Source organism: Pinus tabuliformis, chromosome 1_2 (assembly GCF_031772625.1).
Source record: "Pinus tabuliformis cultivar Carrire ecotype Pingquan chromosome 1_2, CPIR1, whole genome shotgun sequence".
NCBI classification, from domain to species: domain Eukaryota; kingdom Viridiplantae; phylum Streptophyta; class Pinopsida; order Pinales; family Pinaceae; genus Pinus; species Pinus tabuliformis.
Genome location: NC_142298.1, coordinates 314,956,870 through 314,973,948, shown reverse-complemented (window position 1 = coordinate 314,973,948; position 17,079 = coordinate 314,956,870). Strand labels below are relative to the sequence as shown.

Genomic DNA, 17,079 nt, shown 5'->3' with positions numbered 1-17,079 from the left:
ATCGTACCAGCAACAGTGAGTTGAGTTACAGCAGCGAGGAAAGCTACAGCAATGTAGGGACTGCGTAGTCTTGGCTAGAGGCACTCCAAGAAGTTGAGGAGTGCGGGGAGTTTGTGGAGGAAACTTGGAGGGAAGGCCTGGGGAGCATTCTAACAGGGTTTGCAAACATTTTTGGAGCATTTAGCAGCGGAATTTTCAGGTGGGTCGATTTTCCCAACAGAAGAGCCAGTCAAGCCAAAGAGTCAAATTTCCGAGGTCAAGCTTTGGCCAAACCCTTCGTGGGTTATTCTTGGTTTATTGAGTAGAGGTCGAGATTAATTCCCAGAATTTTTTGAGCAGTGGAAAGGGCTCTAGCAGCAGATCATTTCAGGCAGCAGCACATTTCTGGGCACCTACAGCGCAACACTTGGGCTGAATTACCAGCAGATTGGAGGAGGGTGATTCATTGATCATTTTGGGGCTTTGCTAAGAGCAAGCCCAAGTGCACTCATTCCAGCACCTTGTTGTACACCTCTTTACATTAATAAAATGACTACACAGTGTAGCTTTGGATGCAAATTCATGGTTTGAGTGCTTGTTTTGGTTTCATGGTGTTTTTGTCTATTTTTCTTTGCATATTTATTGTTAATTTTCCCTTAGGGATATTACAATACCTCTGAAGAACATGAACAATCATGTGAAGATATTGATAGCAGCTCACCTATGCATCCATGTTTGATTATTGAGAAAGATGAGCAGCAGATTGATCCCATGTATGAAGAAGGCCAACGAAAAGACACTCAAGAAGACTTGAGGAGTGAGTCGTTATTGATAGTCCAACATGAAAAACATTTAGAGGAGCATGAGTCAGAGGAGGAGTACAACACTCATAGTGTGCATGATGAGTTACCTTTGAGGAGTTAGTTGGAGGCTCAAGTTGAGACCGTGGTCGAGGAGGTTGAGCATCCATCTTTGTATCCAACCCTTGATGAGGTGCAAGTAGACACAGAGGCATTCAGTAGGGCTACAGAACTTTTAGATAGTAGCCACCAAGAGAAGATTGAGCATTTCAGGATCAATCTCATGGCATTGAAGCAGAAGATCCAGGCAGTCTGAGGCATCATCTTGAAACAGAATAGCAAAATTGAGGAACTTAGAATGGAGTGTGTCAATTCAGCGGTTAAGCTATCTAACATTGAGGGACGATTAAAGTTCCTAGTGAGGCCTCAAGAGGAGTATACTTGGGAGTTTCGGAGCAACCCTTTTCAACTGTACATTGATAAGGCTATCCGCCCATCTCTATACATTGGAGAGAAGGGGGCAGAGATTCTAAACGAATTTTATTGGGTGATCGGCCAGAGCAACATGAGTTGAGTGTGGAGCAACATTGGCATGGTGGACTTATTCCATGTGCAAGTATTCATGCATTTGATCCTTCCCACAAGATGGATTGTTGGGAGATTATGAGTTGTTTTCCTATTGATGGGGTGATTCTTAGAAGGATATTTTTGGCCTTTTTGGAGATGATGATTGGCCATGGTGGCATCGAGATCCAAGTGGATCTATTGGTGGCAGGATGAACCCAAGGTTGGTTTGGGATCCATTCATGGTCGCTTGGCATGGAGGCATGGTGTAGCACAATGATTTGTATGGGATCCTAGTATCAGTGTATAGATGCCTCTACAGTGGTCAGGTGTAGATTGCTTGAGGGAAAGCAATCTTGGGGTGGGAGTATTTGTAATGACTCCATTTTTAGTTTCCCTTATGATGTGGCTAGGATGGATTTCTAGAGTTGGTGACAGCTTGGTCATGGGAACGAGATTTCATTATCAATAAGCTCGAACGGTTTTGGAGTTTTATGGTGTCTAATGAGGACCATTCGCATCATTTCATCATCAGGGTCAATTCTACACAAGTTATTCTTGCCTCTACTACATTCCAACAATTCTTGTAAAGGGGGGTTATTATTGAGCATATCTTAATTAAACACACTTAAGGTGTCATTTAGGGAGCAATATTTGATGAAACACCTTAGTGTAATAGCTCATTGGAATCGGAACGAAGAAATCTACAGGATGGGATGGTGAAAAGTGACTTTCAATGGCTAGAGAGAACGTAAAGGTGGATTTACCATTTTCCTAGGTTCAAAGTGACTTTAATTAGTCACTCAATCAATTAAAAAGGGAAAAATGATTAATTGAAGAAAAAGGCCCGAAGTTGGAAAAGTGACTTAAATAAAATAAAATAAAGTAAAGGGGAGAATCTTCTAGAATGGAAATAAAATAATAAAATAGATTACTTCAGGAAGGTTGGAGAGGAATCAATTTGATCTTTAAAAGGAAGGGAAGCAAATCATTTGGAACATCTTGGAGTTGTGATATTTTCTTGTTGGAGAGATTTTGGGAATGTGGTACTCAACCTCAGTAAGCCCCAGGATAAAAACCCTTGGGTTTCCTATTGTGAGTTGGACAAAAACCCAACCCATTGTTGAGGAGATTTCATCCAGAAATATCACGGAGCTTCAACAACATTATTGGAGATCAGATCTAGAGCAGATCTGAAGATTGGAGTGAGGATCATCTGGATCCTCAAGTTGAGCTATAATTGAAGTTCAGTTTAGGAGGTCAGATCCAGTGTTGCAGTAGCTTATTTTAAGAATGAATCTAGTTTGCTGCAATTTGGAGGGTTATGTCTTAGCTACACATAAGTTATTTGTATGGGCATGTAATTTTAGTATTTATACTAATATAATAAAGCTGAGATTTGTTGCATTTATCTCATATTGTGATTGTCGTAATTTTATTTTCAATTTGCCGGAGTAGCAACATTATTCATTTCTAGGTTTTTATGTTATGAATTTCTCTAGAATAAATTGATGAATTTTCATGCTAATTTTGAATAAAAATTCATAGCATATTTTTTAGAAGAAATATTCCATAAATTTAACGAAAATATCCAAAAGGGATATTAGATCTATTGATCAAATCGGATAGGAAAACCCCATTGCCTTCCTTCTGCAAACCATACAGCGCTCCGGAAGCAACTCGGCCCTTATACGACCCTCTCTCTCGGCCCACACATAAGGCCCTAGAAGAAGTCAACCTCCTCTGGCAATTTGCACGACCCCTTCACGACCTGGAGAATAAACTCAACTCCCTCCGTAGAAAATAATTCGGCAGACAAAACCTTCCTCTGAAACTCAAAAGTTGGAAGTCTCTCGATGAAGAATAGACCCTGGAAAAATCCTTCTCAATCACTGTTGTTGAAACCCTCATGGTGTCACACTGAAAACTCGCCCAACAATACTCGACTCAATGTGCGCCAATGTTGCCCATTGATTTCCCTTTATAATCTCTCATTCACAAATGAACGTCCAAGATTAGAAGTTATCTAGTCCCAATCAATGGCTAAGATCATCTTAGAAACATTTAAGAAGCTTCTAGAGGCAAATCGACCTTATCTCAACTAATGCCAATTAATTAACCAACTTAGGAAATATTTAAAAATCATTAATTAACTAAATTAAAATATTTTCCTTAGGTGAAACTTAGGTAAAATTACATGGGCTTTGAGATAATTCATTTCTCTGTGTTCCCAGCTTCAGTGACACCTGTCAAAGCTAGAACACCTATCCAAGCTACAATATTTAACACTACCAAGTAAGTACCTATCACCTATACCCCTTTGTTTACTTCCATATTTAATATAATAGCATATCATTCATTTTTCTTGGAGTTATAGTAGACACATTTCAGTTGTTATAGAGTTAATTTCCTTGCTATAATAATTTTTTGGGTTTTGACCAAGGGGAGATTTAACCTCAAACTATAGCAAATGGTTTCCAGATTGTTGGAAACTGTCAAATACTTGCATATCTAAGACTTTGGGTTGTTAGTGTTGTTATTTACAGGCCACCCAAGTTTCCCCGCCCAAAGATCCATCAATCTAGTGTGCTCCTACACTTTTGGGTGTTCTCCAAAGGCCCATTAGTTTGTTGGTTTCTGCATTTAAAAATACAAAATAGCAAGGAAATTATTTAATTGTAGCCACTTATCCAAGGGAAAACAAGGAATGCATCTCACATTTGGTTGCGTTATTTATCACTCATTCTTTTGCCGAATTTAGAGGTAAATAATTTATGTTTTGTGTGATTTTGTTTGTTGGTTTGCATTATTCTTATGCTTAATTTTATTTACAAATCGGTAAATTACACAATCAACTCTTACCTTCACATTAGATATCTATATTAAGCATTGTTATACTCATATATGGTAGAGATAGTTTTGTAGGGAAGCCTCCCATAGTCTTTTGTGGCAGTTGGGTTTGAAGGGTGGGGACTTGTGGTGAAGTGACAGTGGGCACTTGTTTTGTGTGGCATGACCCTAGCACCTCATGAGAACATTGATGAGACTGCTAAACCAATAAGTAACAGTACTCTTAAGTGAAACTAGGCGGTAACAAAGAGATTTATCATTTCGTAAATAAGCTTAAAGCATGATCAATCAAGGTTAGGGAGTCTAAATCCCTTAGCTCTAATACCATCTTGAAATTACAAATGAGGCATAAGGATCACAACGGACTCCGCACAAAATTGCATTAAAAAAAACAATACACAAGAATTAAGATGCTAACCTTGATACTCAAATATGCAATGAATATCCACTTAATCAAAATAAATGAGTGATATTACAAATGAGGTGAGAACATCATATTTATAGGTGTTAGACCTAGATTAACTATCCCTAACCTTCATAACCAATGCGTAGTACATTAGTTACCCACTAATGACATGTAATAATTAGCCCATCCTCTAATGGTGTGAATTAAGCATCCCATCAATGGTATGCATTAAGAAGCCCAATAAGGATCACAAGTCAAGTTTAACACGTTTTATGTGGAAAAGGAAATTCAGATTTAACGCATATTGCACTAATATTCATGGGCTATGGTTTGTAAATAAGCATTTAGTAGGTACACCTTCTAATGGTCAATACCATTTACTAATTACTAGTTGCACTAGAGCAAAATAACTTAAAATGAATATCACCATTAGGATTAATAAACTTATAATAGAATTGTTGTTGATTATTTGTATTGATCATAGAAACACATTATCTCTTGTAACCAACTAGGTGAGTTCATTCCCACCACCAGGAAAACATTGAGGACAGGTTTAGAAAAGTAGTTGGGGAAAAGCACTAAGGTCTTTAAGCTATTAAAGGTTGTGAATGATGAGCAAGTTAAGTCATTAAAAGAAACTAAGTCATGTTGATTGATCGAGTTTTCATAAATGTACAACTATGATTCATTTCAAATGTGAGCAATGGAATCAATTGCAAAATCAGGTGGAAAAAAATCTTAAACACGGTAAATCGAGTGAGTGCACCATCTATTAAATTCACAATTATGTAGGACTCACATGCAAGATACATTGGAAAAGGCTAAGCTTTTCATCATAGGTGAAGTTTTCCAATCTAAGGTTCTCAAATCCTAACTCTCATAATAGAAGGATAAATTTCCCATCTGTTATGTAGAGTAAGAAAAATTTTGAAAGCATTAATGCCATTTTTCCTCCACAAAAGTTGACCAAAATATTGTTACATTCTCCATGAGCTAAAGCATCCTACTTATTGTCTTTGAAAAACATCTTAGCATAAATTTATTATGGGGGTAAACGAGGAACATAAGATTTTTCAAAATTTAGTCATAGAAAATTAGGGATGTTAACTTTGTTAGAGTTATTGAATAATAAGATATGAAAAAATAATTCAAAATAAATTAATTTATATATGTACTCAAACAAAATATTTGTTTAACTAATAAAACTAGTAAAAAGTACATAAGTAGAGTCAGATTGATAATGTTTAGGAAAAAAAACATAAAATGGAGGCTTAATCATTTTCTTCTCAATAAATGCTAAAAATTGCATACCGCAAGCATCAACATGAACCTCGATGCAACCATAAGCCTTGTTGATTTTTCACCATGAACCTCATTAGCAACGTATAGTGCAACCCAAACTCCTGTTTTCAAATGTATAAAGGACAAAAGAATTAGATTCATTATACAAATCGACATAATGCATAAGAACCAAAGAAAAGGAGCCCAGTTACGCAATTCTCCTTTGTTATTAGAATAATGGTAGGTTGATTTACAAAAGATATCCAACGATACAACAAGAAAGCTACATTTGGTCAAGTTTAACAAATGAAAATATTAATATAGTATACTAGGCAAATATTTTGTCTCATCAAGAAGAAAGATACACATATACAAAAATTGATATGAACATGCATATTATTTTTAATTACTTCTTATATATGGAGAAAAATATTTTTTTTTAAAAAGAAAAAAATGGAAACATATATACAATGGAGATATAGCCTTGAGGGTTAGCTTAATCAATTGGTTCCACTACTGCTAGGTCATTGTTGGTAATCCTATGCAGTGTGAAGGTCCCCAGTTTGATTACCATAGGATTAGGTCAACTAAGCCTATGTCTCATGCTTTACACTAGGTACCATCCTCAGAATAAGGTTAAGTGCCCAGGAATTTCTCAAGGAGTTATTTGCAAGGGAAGAATATAGAATATATAATTGAGATACTATATCCTCATCTTCAACTCTACTAGAGCAAAAATAAAATCCAAATAAGCTGAAGCATCTAAGATTATAGTGTCTTTAATGGCCCCCTAGGAGTAGCTCCCATGTTCGATTCCCCAAAGCAAACTCGTGTTGCCATCTTTGGGGCGAGGTGGTGATACGTAGAGGCTATAATGGTAGTAGCTGGAATCAACCCCATTTCACGTAAGTATTGTTTCCACACAATCTAGTAGGGGTCCTACGAGGGGGGCCTATGGGACAACTACTAGACCAAATGACAACAATAGGACAAAGACCCATAATCACCTCAATCAATGTCCCCTGCTCTTTATAAGCTTTCACAGATGGTAGGAATCCCTGTTGGAAATACTAAGAGGGGTCTTAATCAATATTTCCTTAATTCTTTTCAATTGGTTAATTAATCTTTAAATATGTCGAGCATCAACAAAAACATAAAAACATCACATTACATCAATCGAGCACAAAAGTATTGGCTCAACAAAAAGCTCAATTATGTTATGTATGGTGTATATACAACAAATTTACCAAGTAAGCCTGGAAGGAAGTGAAACACTCCCCAAGGGTTCTAACCCAAAATTCTGAAGATGTTTGTTGACCTTGTGAGAGGGAGTCTTCAGTCTCCCAAGACAATCACCCACTCAATCATCTCTGCTTCAATGTTACTACTACATCATCATGGCTCACTATTGCTCTCTCACTTCTGTTGTTGATCACTGTTGCTACCAAACATACTGTCCACTCATCTGTCTATTGTTGTATATTGCTTTGCTTATAACAAACTATTGTTGTCATTGTCATCACAACCTCATCATCAAAGTTGTTAAGTCAAGTCATATCATCATCACATCACGATGTGTCGATGTCAAGAGTCCAAGCACCACTGTTCTAATATCACATTTATGTCATCAAAGTTATAAAGCAAGATCATTGTGCAAGATCATTATTGTTTACATAGAGAAGTCACTATCACAATGTCACAAAGAAGATCACTGCCTCATAATTATCAGAAAACAATCAGGCCAAAGTTAGTGTCAAGGGTGTGAAAATTATGAAAAATGAAATCCTATTGCAGCAACTGGAAATTATTCTCCTAATTGTTATTTTAATTTAACAATTTATTTATTGTTTGCTATAGCAAATACTAAATAACTTACACTGCAACCTACACAAATAAAACTGCGGAAGAATAAACGTTGGAAGAAATGCTAGCACACACACATAAAATAACATAGTTATTTTTGGACCAATGTCTCGAAAAAAACCTAACTTGGGAAAACCGATGCATCAGTGAAATCTGAGTACATCTATGTATGCCCAACTGGCAATCCAAATAGCCAGAAAATTTGGGCAAAATACTGAAGGGAATTACCCTTCACCCACAAGCAATCTCTGGCTCGGCTTTCCCTACCAAAACTCGGCCTCCCAGAGCTCTGCGTCAGCCACTGCGCTACTCTACGTAGTTGACTGGACGACTTGCTTCAGACTGGGCTCTGATGAAGTCGTTTTGCCTTTGGATGTTGAGGAAATTGCCACTCCAACCCTCTAGAATTGAGAACGATTTTACCTTCCTCCAAATTGAACTGCCTGGCTGAAGCAACTACGCAGTCCCTCAGCATTGCCTCTCTGGGATAACCTGGCCCACTTTCTATTGCCTCTCCAGATCTGGAAAATCTTTCCTCCGGATCACTATCCCTGCCCCTCACTCACTGCTTCAATCTCACTAGCTCTCTCTCTGACAACTGACTGTTGCTACTCAAGAAATCGAACCTCTCAAGTGTATTTTCCAAGTGCCCATCGACTTCTTCTTATAATCCTTTGTTGTGACTCCAACGACCAAGATTAAATCTTAATCGATGGCTAGGATTAACTAGAAGTCGATTTGTGTGAGTTTCTAGATGATTCACGCCTTGACTGAATTAATTCTGATTAATTAACCATATTCCCTATGTTTAGACTTAAGAAATATTTAAAAACTGGCTAATAATCTAGTTAAGTCATTTCTAGACGGAATTTACAAAAACGATTTATGGGTTTTGGATATCTCTTGTATTCTAGCCTCTCCACAAAATTTCGTGGCTAGAACACATCTGATCCTACAAAAACTAACACTCTCTCTTAGCGAGGAAAGTGTTCTAATGCTCTACTACACATCCTGTGACAGCACCCTGTCTCTGCATCATCTCCTGTCATGTTGCTAATGTATGGCCATACTACCCACCAACGACTGCGCAACTCTAATATATGTTGCATTTGTGTTGCTGCTAACACTGCCATGCTGCTGCTAACACTACATCTGCACTGAAACTCCCTCTCATTTGTTGTTGCTGCAACTGCAACATCTGCAACTATAAAGCATCCAAAATATTGAATCAGTTGTGATCAGTATGATGCATCTGTCTCTCGAGTCCTGACTGCTACTAGCTATTGTTCTATCTACTGAAGACTATGCGTTGTTGTTGACTCTGCACTATGCCAACTGCACTGCTGCCAACTCTGCACTGAGCTCCCCAACATCTGACTACTACTAGTCTGCAATTGTCACTTGGCCTCTGACTGCGTCTACTGTCACTAATCCATCCTGCTATTGAAAACTATGGGCCCTCGTAGCAAGGTATTGATCAATGAGGTGGACCTCCTCAAGATCTTGCCCATCTGTAGCACTCTGGGGCTACAGCACCAAATCTCCCCACCTCACTCCTAAAGGTATGTCAACAAACATGGCGAAGTCTTCCTCCAGCTTGGAGGACAGCATATCGATCTCTGCTGATGCTGCCTACTGGCCCTGCTTCTCCTCCTTGTCCTTCTTCCTGAGAGGACACTGGATACTATAGACATCAAGCTCACCAAATCTAAAGCACTTGACCTTTGACAGGTCCTTATTTTTCTTCCTCTGCTCCCCTTGTCCTTGACTGGGACCCTTCGATGCGAGGGCCACATTCTCCTCCTCCTTCACCTGCTCCAATCCGCTGCTACTGCCACCGATGGAGCCCTTCAATAGAGCTCGTCTCAACTCCCCCTGCCACAAATCAACCCACATCCTGTCCCAACTTGGCAACGTATAATTGCCCAAAATACTTTGGACGAATACATGCCACTCCTCAAAGACACTATTTAGTGCCAATCGCACTAGCTCTGTGGGTTGAGGCGTTGCCCCAACAGCTGAAAATTGGTCTTGAACCTCCTGAATCCTGGTGAGGAAGGGGTCTATGCTTTCCCCCTTTTGCATCCTGATGCATCTCATTTTCTCCTCCAAGTAGATCTTCCACTGCTCAAAAGTGCCCTGGTATAGCGTGGATAGAGTCTCCCACATCTCTCTGGCAATACCTTTGCCAGCTATGTGTGAAACAATGTGATCCCAGACTCCATCTAGTATCAACCTCTTCGCCCGTGCCATCTCCTTTCTATATTCCTTCAGCCGATCTGCATCTTGAGGAACTACTACCACTGCATCAATATATGTCTTCAAGCCATATTCATCTAGAAGGAAGGACATCCTTGCCTTTCAGATGACATAGTTGGAAGCTCCATCCAACCTATCCTTGATCACAAAACCCAATAGTGGCCATCTCAACAAATGTCGAAAATCTCCTCTTCCTTTCTGCTCAGTTGTTGCTCAACTATTCGCACTCCTTCCGGGAGTAAGAAACTCTGCTCACAACGACTGTTGATCTACAAGGAAAATCGAACTTCTTGAGACTAGAAGTTCCCTGAGGAAAATATTCCCTTAGTGTGTGCTCTTCTTCCTTCCACCCGACGTTAGCTCTGCTCTAGCAAACTGCTGCAACACTACTGCGTCCAGCTAGAGATCTGCTTTGTGAAAATACTAGGTTTCTCCCTCTACCTCTAGAATCCCTCGATCTGGAGAGATCGAATTTTTTTATCCCTCACTCTGAAAAATTGAATCTCCTCAAGAAACTCGACTTCTTGGCAAAGTGATTGTGTTGCCTCTGGGGTTTCGATCTGCTGCCCACACCGAACAACAAAACTCCTTTTGTCTTCACTACTGAGCTCTCTGGCTAATCAACTGCACTCTGAATACCATGTGAAAATTCTGAAAAACGAAATCCTATTGCAGCAACTGGAAATTATTTTGCTAATTGTTATTTTAATTTAACAATTTTTACTGTTTGCTACAACAAATGATGAATAACTCACACTACAACCTACACAAATAAAACTGCGAAAGAATAAACATTGGAAGAAATGCTAGCGCACACACAAAAAAACACAGTTATTTTTGGACCAATGTCCCTGGAAAAACCCAACTTGGGAAAACCGGTGCAACAGTGAGGGTTCTATTTTATTATGCAATAGTGAAATCTGAGTACATCTATGGATGCCCAATTGGAAATCGAAACAGCTAGAAAATCTGGGCAAAATACTAAAGGGAATTACCCTTCTCCCACAAGCAATCATTGGCTCGGCTTTCCCTATCAAAACTCGGCCTCCTGGAGCTTTGCATCAGCCTCTACGTAGCTAGTTGGACAGGTTGCTTCGGACTAGGCTCTGATGAAGTTGTTTTGCCTTTGGATGCTGAGGAAATAGCCTTTCCATCCCTCTGGGACTTCTTCCCGACCTCTGGAACTAAGAACGATTTTTCCTTCCTCCAAATCAAACTGCCTGGCTGAAGCAACTGCGCAGTCCCTCAGCGTTGCCTCTCTGGGATAACTCGGCCCTCTTGTTGCTGCCTCTTCGGATCTGGAAAATCTTTCCTCCGAATCACTGTCCCTGCCCCTCACTCACTACTTAGATCTCACTGGCTCTCTCTCTGGCAACTGACTGTTGCTACTCAGGAAATTGAATTGCTCATGAAATCAAACCTCTCAAGTGTATTCTCCAAGTGCCCATCAACCTCTTCTTATAATCCTCTGTTAGGACTCCAACGGCCAAGATTAAATCTTAATCGATGGCTAGGATTAACTAGAAGTCGATCTGTGTGAATTTCTAGATGATTCAAGCCTTGCCTTAATTAATTCTGATTAATTAAGCATATTCCCTAAGTTTAGATTTAGCAGATATTTAAAAACTGGATAATAATCTAATTAAGTCATTTTTAGGCGGAATTCCCAGAAACGATTTATGGGTTTTGGAGATCTATATTCTAGCCTCTCCACAAAATTTTGTGGCTAGAACACATCTAATACTACAAAAACTAACAAAGGGTAACTACCTCAGATACAACAAGATTATGGAATAAGGTCACTAGCACATATAGGGTCATATCAATGTTTACTCCCATCAAAACCAATTTATCATGTATTGACACCTAAGTCATAGCCAAACTTCAACACAATTCAAATATATTCGATTTCATTCGCCGAATTTTATGCCGAACTCGTACCTATGTCGAACCCAAACCCAAAAACATGTACAAACGCGAACAAAATCAAGAAATTCGTTAAATATTCGATGAAGTTCATTTTTTTTTTAGCCTTTTTTTGTGGTTCGGGTTTTTTTTCAACGCTTATAATTTAAAAAAAAAAAAAGGGTAACCCTACAACTTGGCGGGAACAAAAAAACTCACTTTCACACTTCGTTACTCCACCAGTCCACCATCGACTCTCGCCACAGTGCACAATCAAGCCTCTTGTTGCAACCTGCACATTCGATCCCTCAGCCCTATGTGACGCATCTACACTACACAGTGATACTTGACTCAATGAACCTGTGTTTTATTTTATACCTTGGTCTTCCACTGCCATTGTGAAATCTGCACAGTGCACATTCGTGACTCGTTTTAGCCCATAGGCACAGCCGCACAATGTCCATCTTAGCTTAAAATTTTAGATCAGGTTGTTTTAATCAATCACATGGATGAAACAGATAACATTAATATGTGAGTTCTATGCTCAACGATGAATCCATTACACTTATGGTCGTTGTTGACAATGACATTTATTCTTCTTGTTAGATATGGTCCTTTTCTCTCTAGAAAATCCAGGTCTAAGAGTCGAAACTCTATTTTCCCTCATAATCACTTGCAAACATAATTTCATCTAAGGTTTCAGATCCTTTAGCAAATCTAAGATTCAAAGTTTTTATTTTCTCAAGTTCCTTTCTTAGACTTACTACTTCACATTCTAACTTCTCATTATGCTTTTCTTTTTCTATGAGTTGATGCTTCAAAGTATCTATGGCTACTTATTTTCTTCCAAGCAAATTTTGAGTTGAGTAATTACTTCAAAGAAATATTTTTCCTCTAAAGCCCATAAATTTATCATTAGACTCATTAGTACTTTTCTCAAAAGCCATTAGCAATTTAAGATCTTGATCAAATTCACCCTCTTCACTATTTGACAAGCCATCACTATCTTCATGAGTATAATAACTTCTTCTAATGTCAAATCGTCCCCTATTACCTTTTGCAGTATCCTTCCCTTTGTCATGGTTGTCTTTATGAGGACATTTAGCAGCGTAAGGACCAACTCTACCACAAGCAAAACATTTGAAGGGAAGCTTACCTTTGAACCTTCCGGTGTCCAGTTGAAGCTTCTTTACAAAGTTCACCTCATCTTCTTCTGATATGTATCCTGATTCCTTGCGTTCTTCCTTTTCTTTTCCTTTTGCAGATGCTTTAAATGCGGCTTCTCTGACTTCTGAGGGACCTCCTTTCCTCATTTCAAAAGAAGTCAAGATCCCATGAAGTTGAACAACAGTAAGAGTCTGCAAATCCTGCTTCTCTTCAATGGCAGATATTTTTTACTCGAATTTAGGAGTTAGGGATCTTAAGATTTTCTCTACTAAAGTAGCATCCTTTATTTATTCACCCAGATTTTTCATGCGATTTACAATATCATCTATATGTAGAAAGAAATTGGCAATACTTTCATCATTATGCATTTTGAGAGTTTCATATTGAATTCTGAGAGTTTGGAGTTTAGCACTTTTTACCTTGGTATCACCTTCATAGCTTTGAATGATTTTGTCCCATATTTCTTTTGTTGTGTTTAGCTGCATAACTTTGACAAATTCTGATTCTGTCAGACTTCCCAATAATGCATTGACAGCTTTGGCATTGGTTTCATACGTCTTATTTTCTGCTACATCTGTGGGAACTGTAACTGGATATTGGTAACCTCCTTCCACAATTGCCCAAACATCTGCTCCAAGAGATTGAAGATAGGATTTGGTTCTTGTCTTCCAATATATAAAATTATTTCCGTTGAAGAGTGGTGGTCTAATAGATGTCGTTCCGTCTTGATTGTTCATCTTGGGAGATCTTCCTTCAAGCGATCAAGCTTCTTTTGAAGGACTTGCTCTAATACCAATTGTTGGGAAAAATATTGAGAGGGGGGGGTGAATCAGTATTTTAAAAACTCACAATAATAATTTTCTTTTCTGAAATGTATACGCGACTTGACTGAACCCAACTAGCGTATATACACGACTGTTGTAAAAGAAACTAGCGTATGCTCAATAAACTTGTAAAACAACTAATTCTTTATATGTTAAACTTGAACCAAAATGTAAGAGATTTATCAGGCATTTGATAAGAATTAAACAGGTGCAGTGAGAACAGAATAAAGTATCACTTATAAGTAACACACATGAACACCGGGATTTAAGGTGGAAACCCAATGTGGGAGAAAAACCATCGTTGTTGTCGTCTCAGTGTTCAAAACTTATTAATATCAAAAACTTCTTACATTCTTGTACTGGTGCAAACTCATACCAGTACGCAAGCACCCCGCCTGTTGAAGGCTACAACCTTCGCTTGTTCTCCAGCTCCTATTGGAAGGAAGCTCCAACCCCCTGATCTGATCACAAACTTCTACTCGCAGGAGGCTTTGACTTCCTCACTAAAGGCTCCAACCCTCGGCAACATCCATGGACCACGTTTCATAAATTTTCACACTGGATCCAATATCAACACTTAAGCTCAACAATCAAACTGTGACTCGTCACTATAATATAATCATCAATCTCTGACACAACTAAATCAACCAATCACTAAAACCCAATCAACTGACACTTAATCAAAACTCAACCAATCAATTGGAACAGTCAGATCACTGTAACCAGTACATAAAACTGAACTCAAAATACTGCATCAACACACAGAATCAACTGCAACCCTGATCATTCAAATGCCAAAATGTATACGCTACTTCACTTAAGGCAACCCGCGTGTATACGCGCTTTTCTGTAGAGAAACCCACATACAGATCTTAATATACTGAAAACTGAAAACTTGTTATTTTATCAGACATAGAGTTGACCAGAGATATTCTTTTGTTAGCTTACAGAACCTTCATACAGTCAATAGCATCAATAATCTTTTCAACCAATCAACACGTAAACAAATTCAACTTCATCATTCAATCAGTTCTACTTCAAACATTATCACTCAACCTAGATCATCGTAAGGACATCATTGATAGACAACAAAGAAACAGCAGCACTAATCAGGTTGATCAGTCATTTATGAGAAAAAATCCTTACTTTATATACATGACTTTGAAAAAGCGAACCCGCGTGTATACACACTTTTCCCGAGACCAACCAGTGTATAGATCTGCAAATTTCAACCTAAAATTGCGTAGTTTTTCAGAACTTCAGAAAGCCCCGATCATAATATTCAGAGATAAAAACATGCGTCAATACTTAGATCTAGTCAATCCATGAGCAGATCATACAATGAAAAGTCATTTCAGGTCTCATGATCCTAATCCATCATTGTATTCATCGGTGCATAATTATTTCAGATATATGAGACAATTATGGCCCTTACAATGCAAATATACTGCAAATTGAAGTACTCATCAAAAACACTTTCACTTGCACCCTTAGCACTTTGATCTTCACCTCTTTATATAGTTTAGCCCTTATCCAATACCACAGGTCAAAATTACACTAGTGTCAGTGGTAATCTTTGACGGGATCAATATTCGTTGTCGCGCTCATTACTATGGGCCAATACCATGGTAAAGACCCCTGGTATTTAGAATACCATGTTGCAAAAACCATACACTACTTTGCTTCACCAAACTCGCGTGTATACGCAACTTGGCCTTGACTAACCCGCGTATAGATTTTCAAATATTCACCTATATCAAACTTCTAATTTTGATTTGTAAACATTTGACCCATCATTCTGGTATTTTGTTCCATCATTCTGTCACCTCTGAACTGACCTGTGGATTCATCTAGTTACCATATACTTGTTCTGTTACAAGTGAGTTGCCATCAAGGACAACACATGCATCATAATGCCAACACAGCCACCTACAATTGACTGATGAGCATGTCTTGTATGGTGTGTTGTCTATGGAGGAGCAGTTGGAGGCTCATGTCGACCCCATGATGGAGGAGGATGTGCAACCATCCTTTAGGCTAGCCATTGATAAGGGGCAACATACAGACCATATGTTTGGATTCTAGCACAGTTCACTTCAAAGGCGCACTGACAAGATCTACAACGTTATCAGCCCAACCCTACGCATTGGATTGAGAGAGGCAGAGTTGTCTAGACATACCAAAGGGGATGACCAAGTTAGCAGCACTATTGGGTCAGCTTTGCCCATTGGAGAGAGGGAGACGGAGCTACCTAGTCAAATCTCATGTGTCGGCCTGGATAACGGGATGAGACGATCGGAGTTGCACAAGGTGCAACATCTGCATGTCGAGGTTGTTCTATGTGCAAGGTTTCGTGCATTCGATCACTCTCTTGGGATTGGATGGCTAGAGATTCTGAGTTGGTACCCAGTGGAGTGGGTTGGACTCATGGGGATGGGCATAGTCTAAAGTAAAGCTCAATGGGAGCTCTTAGACACTGAGGGCACTAGAGGCCCAAGTTGGCATTGGGATCTAGGTGGAGCTCCTTATCCGATATCAGACATGCGGGATGGCTATGGCATTGGTGAGGTAGTCGACCTAGTGACTAAGTACATATATTCCCTAGGGGAATTCCAATCGACATTAGCAAACAAGCAGTTTGTGAGCAGGCTCCATGGATTGTATTGGCATGTTGGTTGCACATGGGGTTGCAAGACGATTAGCGTTCTCTGGTAGGAGCTGGTGGGAGGAGGTGACATGGGTAGGCCACCAGACAGGGCATTATATGGAGACAATGTTCTCTGATTGGGGTATTGGGAATAGGAGTCACCGAAGATCGGCACAACAAAGATATCCCCTGTAGCAAGTGTGGAGTTAGGTTGCTCAGACCTACTAGGGCAGATGAGGAGGTGTAGATCACTTCGTGGTAGGTGTATTAGCAGCTACGCGGTTGCATGGGCACATATGGGATTCCCTATGGTACATGGGGCATGGCATTGAGCGTTGGTATCCAGGGGTGCATGGAGTTGTGCCACGGAGTTCAATGCTATGCAAAGGAGTGTAGGGGTATGTACTTGTGTGCAGTCGAGCAAGATGATGCACAACAAGTTGTCAGAGTGTTGCCGCTAAAGAGATATCTTGACGAGGGCATTAGGCACACCATTGGGTTTGGCACACTCAGATTTGGAGAGCGAGTTGATCA

The 17,079-nt window shown here is 39.2% G+C and overlaps 1 protein-coding gene across 2 annotated transcripts in view; it reads right to left on the bottom strand.

The window, feature by feature from the left end:
- The window catches only part of RGS1 (REGULATOR OF G-PROTEIN SIGNALING 1), a 217,142-nt gene that overhangs the window by 78,178 nt on the left and 121,885 nt on the right, over positions 1–17,079 (bottom strand). For both annotated transcript variants that reach the window (XM_089395130.1, XM_089395129.1), the window contains exon 7: positions 5,911–6,002. In XM_089395130.1, the coding sequence (XP_089251256.1) occupies positions 5,911–6,002 (92 nt within the window). The remainder of the gene's footprint in view (positions 1–5,910; positions 6,003–17,079) is intronic.